The sequence below is a fragment of the Megalobrama amblycephala genome, linkage group LG3, assembly GCF_018812025.1.
Source record: "Megalobrama amblycephala isolate DHTTF-2021 linkage group LG3, ASM1881202v1, whole genome shotgun sequence".
In the NCBI taxonomy this organism is placed as follows: Eukaryota; Metazoa; Chordata; class Actinopteri; order Cypriniformes; family Xenocyprididae; genus Megalobrama; species Megalobrama amblycephala.
The window spans coordinates 9,237,870-9,253,840 of NC_063046.1; the positions used below are offsets into that span (position 1 = coordinate 9,237,870).

General features: G+C 37.5%; 1 protein-coding gene across 7 annotated transcripts in view; it reads right to left on the reverse strand.

Annotated features, from left to right (window-relative positions):
• LOC125264444 (A-kinase anchor protein 13-like) overlaps positions 1-15,971 on the reverse strand; it is a 110,969-nt gene that overhangs the window by 12,134 nt on the left and 82,864 nt on the right. For 6 of the 7 annotated variants that reach the window (XM_048183736.1, XM_048183734.1, XM_048183738.1 and 3 more), the window contains 12 exons: positions 13,174-13,241; positions 13,011-13,068; positions 12,764-12,908; positions 10,688-10,791; positions 10,258-10,404; positions 8,859-9,106; positions 6,686-6,811; positions 6,481-6,598; positions 4,299-4,550; positions 1,253-1,329; positions 528-709; positions 257-339 (listed from right to left, as the gene is read on the reverse strand). In XM_048183736.1, the coding sequence (XP_048039693.1) occupies positions 257-339; positions 528-709; positions 1,253-1,329; positions 4,299-4,550; positions 6,481-6,598; positions 6,686-6,811; positions 8,859-9,106; positions 10,258-10,404; positions 10,688-10,791; positions 12,764-12,908; positions 13,011-13,068; positions 13,174-13,241 (1,608 nt within the window). The remainder of the gene's footprint in view (positions 1-256; positions 340-527; positions 710-1,252; positions 1,330-4,298; positions 4,551-6,480; positions 6,599-6,685; positions 6,812-8,858; positions 9,107-10,257; positions 10,405-10,687; positions 10,792-12,763; positions 12,909-13,010; positions 13,069-13,173; positions 13,242-15,971) is intronic. The other variant, XM_048183733.1, reaches the window with a different exon arrangement.

The window sequence follows — 15,971 nt, forward strand, 5'->3', positions numbered from 1 at the left end:
TTATTAATATTTTATACAAATGTAAAAAATATATGTGTGCACAAACATGTAAAAACATTTATTTGAGAAAAAAATATATATAAATATACATATATACACATATACATACATTTATATATATATATATATATATATATATATACACACACACACACACACACACACACACACACACAACACTACTATTTTGGTGGGAAAAAACATACAAAAAATAGACAAAGAGGCATTGAAAGCTAACAGAGAGAAAGCTGCTCACCTCTCATTTCTTTAGTTTTGGTTTCGAGTAGCTTCTTGTCTTCCTCCGTTTCACTCGGGATACCCTCATCATCGTCCTTTTCTCTGTGAACCCACAAGAGGCTGTCAAATACTCTTTCATTCCCTGAATATACATTTCCTCCGTAAAACACCAACCATCCAGCACTTCATTTTTTCAATTACATACTTAATTTTATCTAATACATTTTTTATTTTTTAATATATTTTAATGCATCGATGGAGAGGGATGGATCAGAATATCAGGTACTCACATTGAGTGCATGGCGTCCTGAATGAGCTGCATCCAGGTGTTGCGTTCCTCTCGGGAACTGGCGTGAACCTCCACCATTTCGGGATTTGCGATGCCGGCCGTGATGAGGAAGAGGCCGCGTTCCTCGTGGGCCACCTCACGCACGATCAGCTTCTGCAGGGAGATAACGGTGGCTCGCTGGTCCTGTTGATGAGAAAAGGAAGCGCGAGACACAGAATGAGGAGGGTGGAGTGAAGGGGAACGAACACACACAGAGAGAAAGAGAGATGGAAAGTGGGAAAGAGAGGAGGAGAGAAAAACAGAGAAAAAAAAATCAGTAATCAGCTTTTCATGTTATATTCCCATTCTCGATTTTCCCCCATATGGCCACATTTTATAAATCAACACACTATTTCTTCAGAAATCAGGTCAAATGAAACGTTTTCTTTGCCAAATGCAAAGCAACATATTTATTCTTATGTCCTGACTGTATCATGGAACAGAGCGAGACATTTCCTAGTTTCCAAAGGAAAAGTAAAAACATCATGAATAAAGAAAACAATTAAGAATCACGATAGAAGGGCATTACATATATATATATTATACAATAAGGTTTCAGTTAATAATAAGGTTTAAGTTAACAACATTAGTTAACATGAACTAAGAATGAACAGTACAATACTTCTATGGCATTTTTTAATCATAGGTCATGTCAAAATAAAAAAATTAAAAAATCAAATCACTCACCAGAGATGCAAAAACATATTTTTGATCTTTTTCTTGGAGGAACACAAAGACATCAGAAAGAAGAACTGCATGGACATCTAGGGATAAAAAATAAATTAATTAATTAATTTCCAAAATATGTCTATTTTTATATTTAGAACCACAAATAATAATGCAATACTTTTTATGTAGATGTGTGACACATGTTTGTGTGAACCTTATTGTGTATTTTAATCTTACGCCTTAGTGATAAAATAAAATAAAAATAAAATAGTTTACGTGGTTGATGCCCCGTGTAATGAATAAAATAACAATATAATTAAATAATAGAATATAATTTAAGAGTTGAACAGTTTTGTTGAACATATGAGGGGCTGTATTCACAAAACGTCTTAAAGCTTAAAGTAGCTCCTAACTTGACGATTTAGGAGAAACTCTTAAAAATAATGGGCGTGTCAGTCCTAAATTTAGGATTCCAAAATTTTTGCTCTAAGAGTATTTCACAAAGTATTTTAGCACTTAAACTAGCTCCTAAATCTGTGAAAAGTTAGTGAAAAGTAGTCAAGAGCAGTGTTGGGCACGTTACTTTAAAAAAGTAATTAGTTATAGTTACTAGTTACTTCTCACAAATAGTAACGGAGTTATATCATTATAAAAGTAACTAATTACCAGGGAAAGTAACTATTGCGTTACTTTAAAAAAAATTAAAATATGTCAAATAACTTGAATGCCCCCATTATTAAATGTAAGTCTAAGAATAAATTATTCTTGATCAAACTCGTGACTCGTGATCCGCTCTTGCTTATGAAATTTCTCTGTACTGTCATTAAAGAAAATGTAGTTTCATATATATGTTTAAATAGTCCTATGTTTTAAATTCATTTACTTGATTATGAAAAGTTAACAGCATGAGTAAGATGCATCATAAGATGCGCAATATATCGGGAGACATGGAGTGGGTCAGACATGATTTTGACAACTTCATTAAGTTTTCATAAAAGTGAATTTCATTTTGTAAAAATTGTATCTTAATTTAAATCAATGTTTCATCAACCAATTGCCTGGATTTAATAAATAAGAAGCAAATATAGCAGGCAATATAATCATGGATGCGCGGGCGCGATCATGGCGCGTGAACTGGAGTGCGACTTATAGGCTAAATGAACCAAAACTCGGTGTATAGGCTGCTTGTCTCACAGACATGAGAAATATATCTATAGAAAGCTTGAAATACTTGAGTCTACTCTGATTATGTAATCCAAATGAAATGTGCATTTTCTCTCTAGGCGCGTCCAGTATCCGGAGATGATGAGAGTCAGCAATGTCAACTTCATCTTTGCAGCCGACACTGATTCAGAAAATATTACTTTATTAATAAACAATTAAAATGTCTCCTTGCTGTTTTTTGTCATATTCATAATCATTACTTTTGCCGGTTCTTTATGGCAAGCGTTATGCGTGCGCTTGAGTGCATAGCCTATATTACATAAATGCTCATTATTGGTTTATTCTCTCCAGTATTTAAGAAATTAAATTAATATAAATGTGATTAGTCAACTAATGGCTTAAATCAACAACTACTAGTCGACTAGAAAAACTTATTTCACATATTTTCGATCCAGCATGTCACATGTTTATTGCAGTAGATAGGACCTTCGAACCAGAAACACACAGCTTACATTTGACTAAAAGGTTTTTGTCTTTAAGCTCAACTAAAGTGAAATAATGAGCATATTTCCACTTTAAGAAACTCGTCTTGCTCTCGCCTTGACTCTCCATGACTGCCGCACATACACACATACGGAAACACGCCCACAGTGCGTCTTCATGTTTACAGTGGTTGGCATCCACCAATCCTACAATGCATCGCTGCTGTAAACAGGTTAGGCTGTAGGCTACACTTCAGCCAAAATTAATTAATTTAAAAAAGTAACGTACAACGCACCATATGGTAATGGTAACAGAGTTAATTTATTTAAAAAGTAATGCGTTACAGTATTAGTTACTGTCAAAAGTAACTGCGTTACAGTAACGTGTTACTGCCCAACACTGGTCAAGAAGACTCCTAAGTCACTAAGACCAAATCACAAACAATCCTAAAATGGTTGTTGCTGGCAATCCGCCTCAGCAGTCCGCCCAAAGACACTGTATGCATTGAGGCAATAGGCGATAGAGCTTTGGGAACTGAAACTTTTCTTCATGAATGCAAGAAATATTTTGATTTATAGATTTTAATCTGCGATGACATAACATAAAGGTTCATTTATGTATAGGAAAAATGTATTGAATGATGAAGGATAAAACATTGCGGTCAAGTTATCCTATAATATCCTATCGTCTGCACTGATAGCCTTGTGGGCTTCTTGCATGACCTGAACCTTTCCCTTTCCTGTCTACTCACTGTCCTATCATAATAAAAAGGCAAAAACATATCCTGGGAATAGGAACCAGCCGAGAGAGTGCAGACCACGTTTTAATTTGAAAACGGTGGGGTTGAGTTTCAGTGTAAACAGACCAAAACGGAGACTTCTGAAAACGATGGCGTGGCTACCCACGTTCGCTCTGCGTATCCTTGACGACCGTGTAAACAATAACATGGAGACTGAACTGCAATCTTTGTTGGCTTTGTTGTCATTTTTAGCAGCCCTTGTGCAGTTAACCTCAGCATTTTTAATACTGCAGCTGCCTACATGCACAAGAGGCAACTGTTTACACTTGTACACGCATGCCCAGTGTGCATGAACGGTCATGTGACATGCGTTTTCGGTCGTGTAGTGTAGACGGAGATTGTTTCTGAAATGCTGTGGAACGCCAGTGTAGACGAGGATCGTTTTCATTTTAAAACGGCATTTTAAAACGAAAACGCACTAGTGTTAGCTTAAGACTTCTCTCTGTTCCTTAGTAAAAGTTTGTCTCAGCAGCTTTGTGAATAGGTTTTAAGATAAAACTCTTAGCTAAGAACTTTTACTGCTATTTAGGAGAACTCTTAGTGGTAAGATAAAATGTTTTGTGAATGCAGTCCCTGGTCTACAATGAGTTGTGTGGTAACAATATTAAAGAGTTTTACCCTTCAGTCGCCCGGCAGCATTTTTCAGCTGCAGAGGACCGTCATGGAGAAGCTTCCGACAGCGCAGAAGGTCCTCTCGGGCAAACATCTGGCCGCTCTTCATGCGACTGATGGATTTGCTGTCCATACGGCCGTAGATCTCTTTCAACTTTTTCTTCTTCTCATGTTCATTTACTTTATTGTCCACTGAAGTAATGATGTCTTTCACCATCTGAAGCGCCTGCGTCAAGTCCTCAAAGTCCTCCTCGTTCTCTGCACAAACACACACACACAGATTTATAATATGATATTGAATAGTAATAAATTCCTATAAACAATGAACAAGTCCATTTAGTTTCATTATAGTATTAGACTGGCAGGATAAAATCCTCTTGAGAGCTATAAGCTCCTTCTCAAATTGCCCCTGAAAGGATATTTGTTATACTTGATGCTCTAATTCATTTTAAAATCTCTTTGTTGGGAACGTGACCAAAAAGCCTTTCAGGCTCGCTGTGCAACAGTTGGAAGTGATTTGCGGTAAATGTGGAATGTTTACACGTCGCGGCTCATGTGTGCGGCAGAGGGCCTGTCTGTAATATCCGTGTTTACTGTGAGTGAAATATTGGGGTGTTATTTAAACACTGACGGGTTTGGAGAACTGAGGTTTTGACTTTGCTTTTGGCTTGAGTCCAATTTTGTAGTGTCTGTTTCATTTTTTTTTTTTGTCATCTCCTCACAGCTGTGTATTTGTAAATGACACTAAGCACAGCAAAATCAGAGTAGCTCACAACCTTTGAAAGTGGGCTGTGATGTCTCAATCTATGATATACAGCACCTGCAAAATAAGCACTTTCTTTTTTCTTAAAAAAAAATAAATTACATTATCGTTCAGAAGTTTGGGGTCAGTAATATTTTATAATGTTTTTTATGCTTTTATTATAAGGCTGCATTTATATGACAAAAAAACAGCAAAAACAGTAGTATTGTGAAATATTATTACAATATGTAAAATAGTAATAATTTATTCCTGTGATCAAAGCTGAATTTTCAGCATCATTACTCCAGTCTTCAGTGTCACATGATCCTTCAGAAATCATTCTAATATGCTGATTTGGTGCAAGAAACATTTCTGATTATTATTAACAATGTTGAAAACAGTTGTGCTGCTTCATATTTTTGTGGAAATACTGGAGGATTCATTGATGAAATACTGTTACTTTTAATCAATTTAAAGGGATAGTTGACCCAAAAATGAAAGTTTTCCCATGATTTACTCACCCTCAAGCCATCCTATGTGAATAAGACTTTCTTCTTTCAGTCAAACACAATCCGAGTTATATTAAAAAATAAATTCTTCCAAGCTTTATTATAGGAGTGAATAGTAACCAAGGTTTTGAAGTCTAAAAAACACCTCCCTTCATCATAAAAGTAATCCATACGGCTCCAGCGGGTTAACAAAGGCCTTCTGAAGTGAAGAGATGCATTTTTGTAAGAAAAATATCCATATTTATAACTTTATAGACTGTAACCACTAGCTTCCAGTAACGTCCGCCCGCGCGTTCATGAAAGAGCCGAGATCTGGCGTATGACGTAGGATGTAGGAATAGCGTAAGCTTATGTGAGATTAGACGCCTCTCTTGGTTCAAACAAATAGGGCTGAGCAACAAACTCAATCTTCTCCGACATTTCTCGTTTTAGACTTCTAATTTAACTGGTGTTTTGTTTGCTCTATCCTCTGTGCTTGCGTGTTCATCAATATGTCATGTGTCGGGTCAAAGTTCACTCTTCTGCCGGAATCGACTTGTGTACGGAAGTCAGAAAAACATTGGTTACTATTCACTAGCATTATAAAGCTTAGAAGAGCCAGAATATATTTTAATATAACTCTGATGGTGTTTGACTGACAGAAGAAAGTCATATACACCTATGATGGCTTGTGGGTGAGTAAATTATGGGATAATTTTCATTTTTGGGTGAACTATCCCTTTAATGCATCTTTGCTCCTTTTTATTTATTTATTTAGTCTATTTATTGGACAATTATTGGGAATGAGAGGGGTGGATTAGAGCTCCAACAAAATATGCATTTTATGCTTGAATATTCATTTAGTCCAAACATTATTGCTAAGAATTGACTAACTGATTTCTTTTAAGAAAGAATTAAAACCAAACCACAGCTCATGACAGAAACCAGTAAATCTCACCTTTGGTGTGCTGCAGGATTCTCTGTAAAAGCACCGGGTACTTTGTTATTCGCTGAGTCACCAGCAAAATGCACTCTGGGATGCCCAGCCGCCGGACAACACTGCTGCTCATTTTTTTCTGGAAACAAGACCACATTGAAGACCGTTAGGTATCTTCATGGACTTAGTGGGAAGAATGACCAAAATAATGAACTGAAGCATTTACCCTGATGAATGCCTGGAAGCGTTTGTCTCTGGCATGCAGCTCCTTGTAGAAGTTCACTGCTTCACTGTGTCGACTGCAAAATTTGCCATAGATTCTCTTCATGCTTTCTGCATTTGAGTCTGAGAACTGAAGCACATCATGTGATAAATTATTACAGGAGCTAGGATATGATCAATGAATCTGCTGATAACTGATGCTGACGTATGCACATAACATGCAAAATGCTAAGTGTTTTATTTTGATTGTTTTTATTTTGAAATGATTATTATTATTATTATTATTATTTGATTTTTTTTTGTATTTACCAGTTCACAAACCATGTGAGGTTATGTTTACATGACAACAATGTACTAAAAATGGAGAAGTTTTTCTTCTGCCTACAGATGACAACGATGTCAAAATGATCCCTGTTCACATGGATCCATGAAAATGACTAAAAACGCTGTATTTTGCTGTCAGGCCTGTATTTGGCGATGTCACTTTGTAAAAAACACTACGCATCTGCGCACAACTGCATTTCTTCTACATATGTAATAGGGCTGCCCTTGACTAGAAGTCGTTCATAATCGCGTGTATATATTAATAAGCCATATAAATCATAATAGTGAGCCTTTAATCACCTATATATATATATATATATATAATACATAGCCTAATCAGCGATCAAAAGCACGCATAAAGCTTGCAGCAAAGCACCGCCAAATGTAACGATTATGAATGTGGAATGAAAAACAGAAGGAGACTGTCTAAATATTTTAATAATTTTTTTAACTAGTGTTTTGTGTGTTTTCGGCTGCAGAGATGAAGTAGAGATCTCCGCAGAAGTCGACGTGCCTATATACACATTTCATGCGGATTATATAATTGAGAATATTTGTTTTAGATTTGAATCAGTTAATTTAAAAGTAAACATTTCAAGCTTTCCATGTCTGTGAGGCAATATGCTGAGTTTCTGTTTTGTTTTCGTGATGCACTCAATCCACTTGAGACCGAGATAGCAGAAAGTGCATCCTGTTTGTATTCATTATTTTACAAAAGCACAATGTTTTGTTGTTACTGTGAGTTCACAGAAATAAAAGCAAACAATTTACAGTTTCGAATGATGGATTATTCTTATCTGTATGACCAAAAATGGAGTATTTTAAAGGTGCTAACGAGGATGTTTTGTTTTATACATTTTTGCAATATTACTTGAAACTGTCTTTACTAACTGATAAAAGACTATTTATTAGGTGCACTGAAAGGAATAATATTAATATACATCATCTATGCACGAGGTAGGGCTTTAAAAACATCAGCCAATTGGAAGCCCATCGGCCCTCTGGCTTGTCAATCACTGCCGTGACGTTCCTTGTGAGAGACGAGCGCGGCTGCGCACTCCAGTAACTTTCCACACTCCACAGGCGCCGCATGCAATGTTTTTGTCAGGAGACAGGAGTAACAACTGCAGATTATGAGTTACCTGCGGTGAGTCCGACATAATGAATCCACTAACACGATACAGCGAATGCCGGTGGTAAACACTCGTGTTCCAATACCCGTGCACGAGTTTTGGGAGGCGTTCCCTCGAAATTCTTACGCATGCACTCATTTCAAAAACTCAGTAACAGTCTTTGGTTTCTCAGTCGACGAAAAGATCCTCTTTAGCACCTTTAAGTTAAATGCAAGTGATCGCACCAGCGCCTCCATGTCATGCAGTAAGCGCGCTCTCCACACAAACTCTTGAATATGCGCCAAATAATAGCGCACATTTACCTAGGCTAACACTAGAGCGAGCGGACTTGGAAAGTTGCTACTACTTACATGTTTCAAGTGATAAGCCATATTTGAGTTTGATGAATGATGGGCAAATGTTTGGATTTCCTGCCGTTACGCCTCTCACTGTGGAGTTTTTTTTTTCTGCGACTAACTGACTAATACCAATTTTGGTCGATTAAGCCTCTTCTCGACGACTAACGGTGCAGCCCTAGTATGTAAATAATGCGTCTCCGCTGGGCGTAGTAGTGGTGCAGTAAATCTACACTTTGCTGGAGAAACGTTAATAAACTCAGTATCTTGAGCAGCACAAACACAGCCATTGTTGTACTCGCAAATACCTACGCATAAAAAGTTTTCAGTTTTTAGTTGAAAATGCCGTTGTAAACAGCCCCTGAGTAGAATCAAACATCCTCACCTGGTTGACCAGCACATCTCCTATTCTGTTGATTATGAAGCCGTTCGTCCCTTCCAGCCTGTCTTCCTTCTTCCTCTCCAGCAGTGCACTGAAAAAGAACGTGTGGAGTTCCAGGAGATCGTCCAGCATGGGAAACATCTTCTCCGCCATCTGGACCTCCAGCTGGAGATCTGTCAGCAGGCCCTTACTGTACACATCAGACATGATCCGTAACGTCCGCAGGTGATGCATCTCCGTCTGGATCAGCTCTGGATTGATAAAGGAAGATGATGTTTAGATCCAGACATCTGGAAAAGCAGCAGTTAGCATTCTTACTGCTTTTGGGCCAGTGAATAGAGATGCAGACTCTTTGAACAGCAAGAGATTGTCATGTTAAAGTTGCCAATTACTTCTAAACTATTCTCTTTAATTGTAAATTAACATCTAAATGAATTTAAGTCAGTTATTTGTTACTTTTTACCAACTGTTAACCAAAGGAATGAAGAGTAACTGCTTCAAGTGCAGGTCAACACTGATAATAAATGACTTTTTTTTGCATGTGTTTTTGATGTTATTTTAGTATCGCTGAGATACTATTGGAGTTTTTTAAAATATTTTTGTATTTTAAGTTTTCATTTTAGTCATTTTGTTGTGTTTTGTCATCTTTAACTCCTACCCTGCCCGCATCAATTTAAAAAGGTGCCAGCATTTATGATCATTTTCATAAAAATTTCATGGCCCCTAGAATATTTTGCTGTATGAATATTTGAACATGCAATATATCAAACGAAAGAACAGGAAAAAAAAAAAAAGTTTTATTCTAGCTTCATGCATTCATGCATTTTTTTATTAACACTTGAATGTGGGCAAGTTTCATAAAAAAGCAACATTTTGAACAAAAGACTACAACGTGCATAAGCAATGTTTTTATTGCTTGTTTCTGCTCCTGTTTTGCCTGTGTTTTGATCCAGAGATTCTGAAATATTTCAGAAGTTGTGTAATTGCGCCCCCTACCATATGTCAGTGAAAACACGGAAAATTCTGTCAATGGCGGGGAAAAAGTTAAAAGTAATATATTTTTTTAATATGTCTATATTTTTTTATTAATTTCTATTTCATTTTTAGTATTAGTATAGTGCATCAAGTTAAACTAAATGAAAATGAGAAATGTTTTGGCAGCTAGCAAACAAGGGTTTTTTATATTTAATATATTTATATATATTTGTTCATTTCAATGAACAAAAATGGTTTTTTTTTGTTGGTTTTTTTTATGGTTTTAGTTAACAATAATAACCCTATTTAGCAGATACAGACACATTTTGCAATCATTTAACCAGTGTTTGTAAATAAAATCTCAGAACAGCAAATGCTTTTGACCATAAAGAAATTAAAAATGTATTCAACTCTACCATAGTCTTACCATAGATGACGTCTTGCCTCTTAATGATGTCCTTCTTGAGTTGCTTCAGACATTTTTTATCTACAGTAATGCTCCAGGAGTCAGCCTCCAGTTCTTTAACATCTGCTTCAAACTCCCCCATCAGCCGGCTGTCAATCATCTCAGTTCCTATAGCAACCAACAAAATGTTTATTCATACATATGGGAAGGAAAAGGAACTAAACACAGGCCAGTTTCAAAACTAGGTCTCACAAAAATCATGAAGCCACAGCTCTGACAATTAATTACTTGTTTTTAAGAGGATAAGGACTAATGCTTTTCATGCTGAAGAGGGAACATGCTGGACATCGCCATTCTTCCCTGAAAGATTTTCAGTTGGACTCACTTTGAAGCTTTTAAAAGGGCAGGACATTGCATCTGGTGTAATACAGGAAGAAATATGTCTGCTCACCTTCATCTAGAGACTCAGTGGATGCTGTGACCTTATTGGGTTTGTGGAGGGAGTCTGTTGATTGCGACAGATACCGCATACCTCTCAGAGGCATATCGTCAAACCTGCAGGAAGTGATGAGGTTGTGTGATTATGACAGAGGGTCAGGATTCGTTAGCTAAAGAGTTAACAGTTAAGTTGTATGTTGAGAATGGAGTAATACCATAATATCAGTGCTAGAGAGTAATGCAGTTACTTTTTTTATTAATTACATGATTACATATTATTCACATAGTGGCAACAAATTATTCCTAATTTATGCTTTTCATCAACATACAAACCCCAGTTTGGGAAACCCCAATGTAACGTAATGTAATTCATGTAGTTGATGACAAAGAATGGAACATATGGAGCAAGAAATATGACAAAACTATTTGAATTGTGTAAATTTGAATTATAGACAAGTGTCATTTAACAGAATTTAATATTAAGTGCCATTTTATATAGTTTTGAATTTTTTAAACTCGAATCCTGGACATTTGATATTTAACAAAATTTTATATTTTTATGGCATAATTTTCTACATATGTATTTTCAAACAGTGTATTTTTTGTTGTGAATTTTTGTTCTGAATTCTTCATTCAGATATGTGTAACATAGCAGGCGCGATTTAATTGTCCAATTGGCCAAAATGCGTCATTCCACTTTTCCGAGAACCTCTACTCTTCCCTGTGGAACCCGTAAGTTGGACCTCTGACCTACTTTCAGTACAATCTGAATTCCTGCATTTGTAACTTTAGAATACTGAATTTGGTGTTTCGAATTTGTTCTTCTTGAAAACTCGAAAGTGTGTTTAAGAAGTAGATATTTGCAGTCTAAGGATTCAGAAAAAAATACGCTGTTTGAAAATATATATGTACAAAATAATGCCATAGAAATTTACCAATTTTGTTAAATATCAAATGACCAGGATTCGAGTTTCAAAAATTCAAATAATTCAAATCTATATAAAATGGCACTTAATACTCAGTTCTATTAAATTACATGTCTATAATTTAAATGTACACAATTCAAATTCAAACAGTTTTGTCATATTTCTAACTCCAGTTTTTTCTATTTGTATTTTTATATAAATATTATGCAAATCAATGTTATAAATGAATTAGGTCAAAAGTAATCAAAAAGTAGCCTTATTAAATTACATATTACATAAACTGTAAGTTACTTTGTTCATCATGTAATTTGTTATCAGTACCAGAATTTGTAAGTAATCAACCAAGCACTTCATACTATTCCTACTAAGAATGTTGTATGCATGCTGTGCAGAGTATACAAAATGTGTTTATATACACCTTATTATATTTATACCTGTTATATTTGCCCAAATGTGAAGAATGTTAAGGACACTGTTCTAGATACTGTATCCCACAATGCAACAAGCTAGACTTGACCTTTTTATTAGGATTAAAATGTTCAAAGGAACATCAACCACGATCTTTATGTCTATTTTGAGACTCATTATTTGATTGAACTGCCAAATGTTAGGATGCTTCACCTCAAATTTGGATTTTAAAATGCAATTTATGAATGTAGTGCTAAGATGTTAATTGGACACCTCTTATTGATTGTAAACATGCAACATAATGAGTTAATGTAGAATGCTACTTATAATTTCTCATTTTACATGCATCTTTTTTAAATAGTAGTCAGTGTACAGTAAATAATGTGCTGTGATCTTTTAGTATGGTCTTTATTAATATTTTGAATTAGATATTATATTTTTATTTTTAGTTGTGCTTTTATAACTAAGTACTTTTTTAATATTTCTATTTAGCTTTAATTTATTTTTTATTTCAGTTTAGTTTTAGTAATTGTCATACTTTATCTTAAACTTGTTAAGTGTTCAATCTAAATTTTTTGATTTATTTCAGCTTTATTTCAATTATTATTATTTTTTTTTTATTGTTTTAGTTATCAGTAACAACACTGATACGGTGTAGTATGCAGTAGGCAGTATAGTTGCATTCCATTCTGAACATACTCAGGAACTATATTTTCAGATAATACTTGTTGGTGTCTGTGTGTTTAGGCACTAACATTGCAATATTGTTGATGGACATGCTTTTCGAGAGGTTGCTGCTGTGGAAGGGCATAATACTGGTGGGTCGTCTGGAAGGAATAATCACAGAATGTTCTTCTGGAGAAAAGATAGCAGACCAGGGACGATCCCGCACTGTGGACGCTATGCACAAAATCACACATACGTACACCATTTAGATCAGTTGACATACAAAATAAGAGAATGAAAAGAGACATATAAACAACAAACCACAAACTAACTCACATTTTGTTCGTAGAGTGACGACAGGCATAGTGGTGGACTCTGGTATTGCAAACTGTTGTTTATGTAACAGAAAAGAAGGAACAGATTTCTTTTTAACACCACAATGCAGACACTTTTCTTGAGGTGTGACTGAAAGAATATGGCAATATGGCACAACTCAAACCTTCATTCTGCTTTTGGGACAAATGGGGAGGTTTTCTCTACAGCTCTTGTGAACTCTCACACTGCAATCTGAAAAAAAAAAAGAAAAAACATTTTACGCAAAGTACTCATTTACGATTCACTTTTTTTGATAAACATGCTCGATTGTGAATGCTGTAAGTGTACAGTATTATATATTAGTTTATATGCTTTTATCATTTTAAATATTTATTTGTATTTCCATTAAGTTTTAGTATTTTATTACTTTAACTTATTTTTTTCAGTTAGTTGCCAAGGTAATGTGTCTAATTTAAAAGTTTGTTTTTTTTAAGTTTAAAGGTGAAGTATGTAAGATTTTTTGTTAAGATACATTCTACATTCTCTAAAATACATTGGGGCGTGGCTACTGTAGCAAGCGGAGCCAGAGGTTGTTTAACAGTGTTAGACCATGGCTGATGTGTTACATAAGATAAGAAATTCAGCTTTGGGTACAGAAGTGTAAGCCAAAATGTACTGCATTTAGAGCTTCAAAGATTAAACAAGTCATGCTTCGATGCTATACGCTATTATAAGAGACATGCTCACGTTCACTCTAGACAGAGTGCTGGCCTACTTAACAGCTTACTCATGACACTTGATGCACAAATGGTTTAGCTTCTGTGTATTAACTGATCTTCTATCGCCCTAAAATCCATCACAGTCTTTAAGGTCACAAAACTCTGGACTTTTGGTTGTAAGTTCACTAAAGAAGGAAGAGCGTTTTCGCATTTGGCTCCTAAACTCTGGAATAGCCTTCCTGATGATGTTCAGAGCTGAGACACTATCTCTAGTGGCTTTAGTCTAGTCTAAATCTAGACTAAAGACACTTCTCTTTAACCAAGTATTCACATAATACATCTCATAACCTTGTGCTCCAGTTATATCAGATCAAATGCACATGATTATCTATAGACAAATCAGCTGTTAGGGGGCGTGTCCACTCATGATGGGGGAGGAGAGAGAGACAATTAGCAGTAGGGGGTGTGTCTACTCATGATGGGGGAGAAGAGAGAAAGCCAATTAGCAGTAGGGGGTGTGTCTACTCATGATGGGGGAGGAGAGAGAGAAAGCCAATCAGCAGTAGGGGGTGTGTCCACTCATGATGGGGGAGAAGAGAGAGTGAGCCAATCAGCAGTAGGGGGTGTGTCCACTCATGATGGGGGAGAAGAGAGAGTGAGCCAATCAGCAGTAGGGGGCGTTCCCACTCATGATGGGGGAGAAGAGAGAAAGCCAATCAGCAGTAGGGGGCGTTCCCACTCATGATGGGGGAGAAGAGAGAAAGCCAATCAGCAGTAGGGGGCGTTCCCACTCATGATGAGGGAGAAGAGAGAAAGCCAATCAGCAGTAGGGGGTGTGTCCACTCATGATGGGGGAGAAGAGAGAAAGCCAATCAGCAGTAGGGGGTGTGTCCACTCATGATGGGGGAGAAGAGAGAAAGCCAATCAGCAGTAGGGGGCGTGTCCAGTCATGATTGTGGCGGAGAGAGTGAGCCAATCAGCAGTAGGGGGCATGTCCAGTCATGATGAGGAAGGAGAGAGTGAGCCAATCAGCAGTAGGGGGCATGTACACTCATGATGGGGGAGGAGAGAGTGAGCCAATCAGCAGTAGGGGGCGTGTCCACTCATGATGGGGGAGGAGAGAGTGAGCCAATCAGCAGTAGGGGGCGTGTCCACTCATGATGGGGGAGGAGAGAGTGAGCCAATCAGCAGTAGGGGGTGTGTCCACTCATGATGGGGGAGAAGAGAGTGAACCAATCAGCAGTAGGGGGCGTGTCCACTCATGATGGGGGAGAAGAGAGTGAGCCAATCAGCAGTAGGGGGCGTGTCCACTCATGATGGGGGAGGGGAGAGTGAGCCAGTGAGCAGTAGGGGGCGTTCCCACTCATGATGGGGGAGAAGAGAGAAAGCCAATCAGCAGTAGGGGGCGTTCCCACTCATGATGGGGGAGAAGAGAGAAAGCCAATCAGCAGTAGGGGGCGTGTCCAGTCATGATTGTGGCGAAGAGAGTGAGCCAATCAGCAGTAGGGGGCATGTCCACTCATGATGGGGGAGGAGAGAGTGAGCCAATCAGCAGTAGGGGCGTGCCCACTCATGATGGGGGAGGAGAGAGTGAGCCAATCAGCAGTAGGGGGCGTGTCCACTCATGATGGGGGAGGAGAGAGTGAGCCAATCAGCAGTAGGGGGCGTGTCCACTCATGATGGGGGAGGAGAGAGTGAGCCAATCAGCAGTAGGGGGCGTGTCCACTCATGATGGGGGAGAAGAGAGTGAACCAATCAGCAGTAGGGGGCGTGTCCACTCATGATGGGGGAGAAGAGAGTGAGCCAATCAGCAGTAGGGGGCGTGTCCACTCATGATGGGGGAGAAGAGAGTGAGCCAATCAGCAGTAGGGGGCGTGTCCACTCATGATGGGGGAGGAGAGAGTGAGCCAGTCAGCAGTAGGGGGCATGTCCACGAGCTGGTGTGCTGCTGGAGACCAACATCGAACTCTTGCTTGTATATACTCTTACGTAATTTTGTTCTTCCTTGTTGTTCGTTCATCATCTTCACTTTATTTTTCACTAAACATTATTTTGCTTCGCTACGATAAAGAGAAATGTTCAAACATTTTGGGGGCGGAGCAATGAAGGGAGGGGTGTGTTTGTTTGGGTTGATTTCAAATATCAACAGTGTTTCTCAGAAATTGCTTACTGCACCTTTAAGTTTTCATACTTCAATTCTTTGACAAAGATGCTATATTGTAGATGCTGTTAGCGTACATCATTCTATATCAGTTTGTTACCA